Source organism: Triticum aestivum, chromosome 5B (genome assembly GCF_018294505.1).
Source record: "Triticum aestivum cultivar Chinese Spring chromosome 5B, IWGSC CS RefSeq v2.1, whole genome shotgun sequence".
NCBI classification, from domain to species: domain Eukaryota; kingdom Viridiplantae; phylum Streptophyta; class Magnoliopsida; order Poales; family Poaceae; genus Triticum; species Triticum aestivum.
Window position 1 is genome coordinate 296,804,990 of NC_057807.1, and position 3,732 is coordinate 296,808,721.

The following is a 3,732-nucleotide window of genomic DNA, read 5'->3' on the forward strand; positions in this document are numbered from 1 at the left end:
TTTGTTGTACTGTTATGATTGAAGATGAATAGCTCCTCATTTTTCCGGAAAAAAAAGTGGCAAATATCCAATTCTCTCCCCGACGATTGGCACGGGTCAGGATCCTCTGCAGTACTGTACAATGTTGTAGGGTCATTGTCGTGTGAACCCGACCCCACATATCATCCGCACTACAGCACCTTACATTACAGCGGAGGATCTCAACCCGATTGGCACACGCTTGGGCGCCTGTCCTCACGGTTTCTTCTAGCCCCAAAGTCAAGCAGAGGAATTCCTAAAAAAAAAAAGTCAAGCAGAGGAGGAGGAGCACTGAGGCTTCTAGAAACTTGAGGCAGGGAGGTTCGGCAGGAGGCATGTGGGGGCGGCACTACTGGGGCGCCCGGCGGCCGAGCGACGGCGCCGCGGGTGCGGAGGCCGGCGGCGGCGTGGTGGTGATGTTCGCGTGGCTGTCGAGTCAGGAGCGGCACGTGCGCGCGTACGTGGACCTGTACGCGGCCCTTGGGTGGGCGTGCCTCGTCTGCCACTCCGACTTCATCACCCTGTACGTGCGCCTCTCTCCACTCCCATGTTCAGGAAGCGAAAATTTCAGGGGCGTTTTATCTGATTGGATACCTGATGCAAACTTTACTAGAGTATATTCGGTTCTTGCTAGATTGGGATATTTGGGGGCACGCGGCTGATGCTAGACTTGGTATGCGTCTTTTTGGCAACTTCCAAATTGATCAGGAAATCTAGAACTTAAGATAGGTAGGTTGGATGTGCGAGGAAAAGCTGCGAGGATATGCGGATTCTGTTGGATGGTTGCAACTCTCAATTGCTTGTAGTGTGATCTGATAGCCTATACAATGTAATCCTTTTTTTGATCCCATTTGCATGTCTGCCCAGGTTTATGCCGGAGAAGGCTGCTGTGCTTGCTGACCGGGTGCTCACGGAGCTCGTTAAGGTCTGCGCAACTGTGCATCCCACCCTATTGCTACCTCCACCTGGCTTGGGTCAATTACTGTGTGCAGTGTAGATTATTAATTGTTTTGGTACGTCTGATTACTTGTTGTAATCATCGACCATTGATGATTTAATCTTCAAAATCCAGGAACTGAATATTAGACCAGTACCTGTTGTGTTTGCATCCTTTTCGGGAGGACCAAAAGGTTGCACATACAAGGTTCTTCAGGTAAGAAGATCGAAGCCTCTGTAAGCCTTTAAAGGGAACAGTTATCTCTTGATGCCTTGTCTAGGGTCTGTAGGCTAAAGCTATCTTTGTTCACTGGCAGCTGATCCAGAGAAGGTGCAAAGGGCAGCTGAGTTTGGTATGATGGTCATTTTTGCTGTTCGCCCCTTGTGTTTGCACGCAGTTGTCATGAAATTTTTATTCAATAAAACAAGTTGCAGCCTACCAATGGGCGTTATTTTAGTTTGTATTTACTCATGTTGCTGAAAACTTAATGCTTTTTTCTTGTTACAGGATGACTATCAACTTGTACGGGACTGCGTATGTGGACAAATATATGACTCGAGTCCTGTAGATTTTGTGAGTGATTTAGGCACCCGCTTTCTTCTTCACCCAAGTGTCCTGAAGATGCCTGAACCTCCACGTGTCTTATCATGGATGACTAGAGGCATTGCCTCGGGTCTAGACACTCTTTTCATTGGCAAGTTTGAAGCACAGCGCAAAGAATATTGGGAGACACTATACTCATCAGTGGTATGTCACTCCATTGACTACAATGTCTTATAACCTGATTGCAGGTAGAAATTTTGCATATATATGTGACCTTCATCCATTATATGTGCAGCATGTTGGCCCAATACTCATATTCTGTTCAGAGGATGATGAACTTGCTCCATGTTCGGCCGTTCAAAATTTTGGACGGCGTCTGCTGGAGCTGGGTGGTGATGTGAATTTAGTTAAATGGCACAGTTCTCCACATGTAGGTACGCTCTTTGTTACTGCTACAGTCTTCCAAGTCATGTGTAAGCTATTAATACAAAGACTAAATTGACTTTCCGAGACTAAATGTGCTATCCAGTACTTAGCACTGACAAAAAGTGCTGATTCGTGCTAGTTAAAATAGGCATGGACAAATATATGCGGGAATGCATAATGACTACACGCTGAAATTGGACAATTTACCAGTTACCACTCATCATAGTGCAAGACTACTACTGGTGGTTCCAATCCAGATCCACAACTGATCAGTTTTTTAATACACGAGCCTGCCAAAGTCGTAGCGTTCAATTGTTCACTTCTGCAACTTTCTCAACGAATTTGCTTATATGCTAATTGAAGTTAAACATAAATCTAAGTTCACGAGGAATATCCCAACTCATCCTGGGTCACCCTTCCCAGCCATAAATGTACTCTCTTGTACTAATGGCTTGCCAGTTAGCCACATTGCAGTTTCAGGTTTCAGCAAGCAGAACAAGAGTGCTGTCACTCTAAATATGAATTTAAAACTCTAAGGAAGCCTTAAGTATGTGTTGTTCCTATTGTCCCTATCACGTGGAGTTCATTTTGCCCATTAAAATTCATTTTTTTAATATAGAACTGTGCGCAAACCGTGATCAATCAGTGAGTCACATCCATGGACATTACATAAACTTAACTGCCTGATTGACCAAGCATTGTTGGACCAGTCAAATAGCATGAACGTCGTTGAGTTGGACTATGTTTGGACTTCCGTTTCGTGTTCGGCTATGCTGGATAAGGCCTATGTTGAACTTGAAGTTAGACAGATTTAGATGAACTTGGACTGACCTATACTGAAAGAGAAAATGTCATATGCAACTAATCAGTATGACCGCGTCGAGAATTTCATTTTGAACCCATCAGGCTGTCACTGTGCAAGGGCCTCATTCCTAGCGCGAAGATAAGGTTCTGTGCATGTTTCATGCACACTTCGATGGAGACTTCTGAGCTGAATAACAAGTGCTAGGCTTAGTAAGAATTTGACTTGCATTTAGAATTTTGAGCTGAATGCTAGTGCTAGGCTTAGTAAGAATTTGTTCTTAAACATGTACCTTTGACTTCGATGGAGAATTTCGAGCTGAATAACAAATGCGAGGCTTAGTAAGAACTAATATGATTCATATGGTATGCTACTATCGTTCTTACCCTTTTTCCAAATTTTCTGTATGACTTATCGGTAAAGGTAGTAAATCCATAATCTAAGAAAAAAAGGTCTTATTTGACTCTATGGGACACATGAAACGTGAGAAGGATGATAGAAGCAAGCAACCAGTGTCTTGCATCTGCAAAATAATACTCCCTACAATAACTTGTTAATGGCCAACTATTATCACTTGTCATCAACAATCATCTCTACTATTGAAGGCAGTTGGTCGTGTGTTTGGTGAAGCTTCCCCTCCCATCTATTATTTTTCGCCTCCTGTTTCTGGTTTTCTACCGCCGAGTTTTTGGTCAGTAATGATTTTCTTTATCCACACCTTTAGTTCGTTTCCTTAGTTCAGTTACGTCACACATGTGGTCTCAGAAGATCTGCTATCGTATACAACAAATCAAGCAAAAATAGTAGATCCGCTGCCATATACAGCAAATCGAACAAAAACAGCAGATCTGCTGCTATATAGTAATATACAACATATCAATTAGATCAATTATCCATGTAGTTAATCAGGTCGAGTGACCCGCACGACCCCCGCGTCACCCCTCACGGGGGAAACCTAGCCGCCGGCGCCTGTAGCCCGCCCCCTCCGCTCAAACCCTGCGTCGCC

The 3,732-nt window shown here is 44.1% G+C and overlaps 1 protein-coding gene across 2 annotated transcripts in view; it reads left to right on the plus strand.

Annotated features, from left to right (window-relative positions):
- Window positions 1-208: 208 nt before the first annotated feature.
- Window positions 209-3,732, plus strand: part of LOC123111490 (uncharacterized) — a 7,155-nt gene continuing 3,631 nt past the window's right edge. The window contains exons 1-6 of one of the 2 annotated variants that reach the window (XM_044532295.1): window positions 209-541; window positions 886-943; window positions 1,091-1,171; window positions 1,272-1,307; window positions 1,463-1,702; window positions 1,794-1,928. In XM_044532295.1, coding sequence (XP_044388230.1) covers window positions 354-541; window positions 886-943; window positions 1,091-1,171; window positions 1,272-1,307; window positions 1,463-1,702; window positions 1,794-1,928 — 738 coding nt within the window. In that variant the 5' untranslated portion in view covers window positions 209-353. Of the gene's footprint in view, window positions 542-885; window positions 944-1,090; window positions 1,172-1,271; window positions 1,308-1,462; window positions 1,703-1,793; window positions 1,933-3,732 lie in introns of both variants that reach the window. The other variant, XM_044532294.1, reaches the window with a different exon arrangement.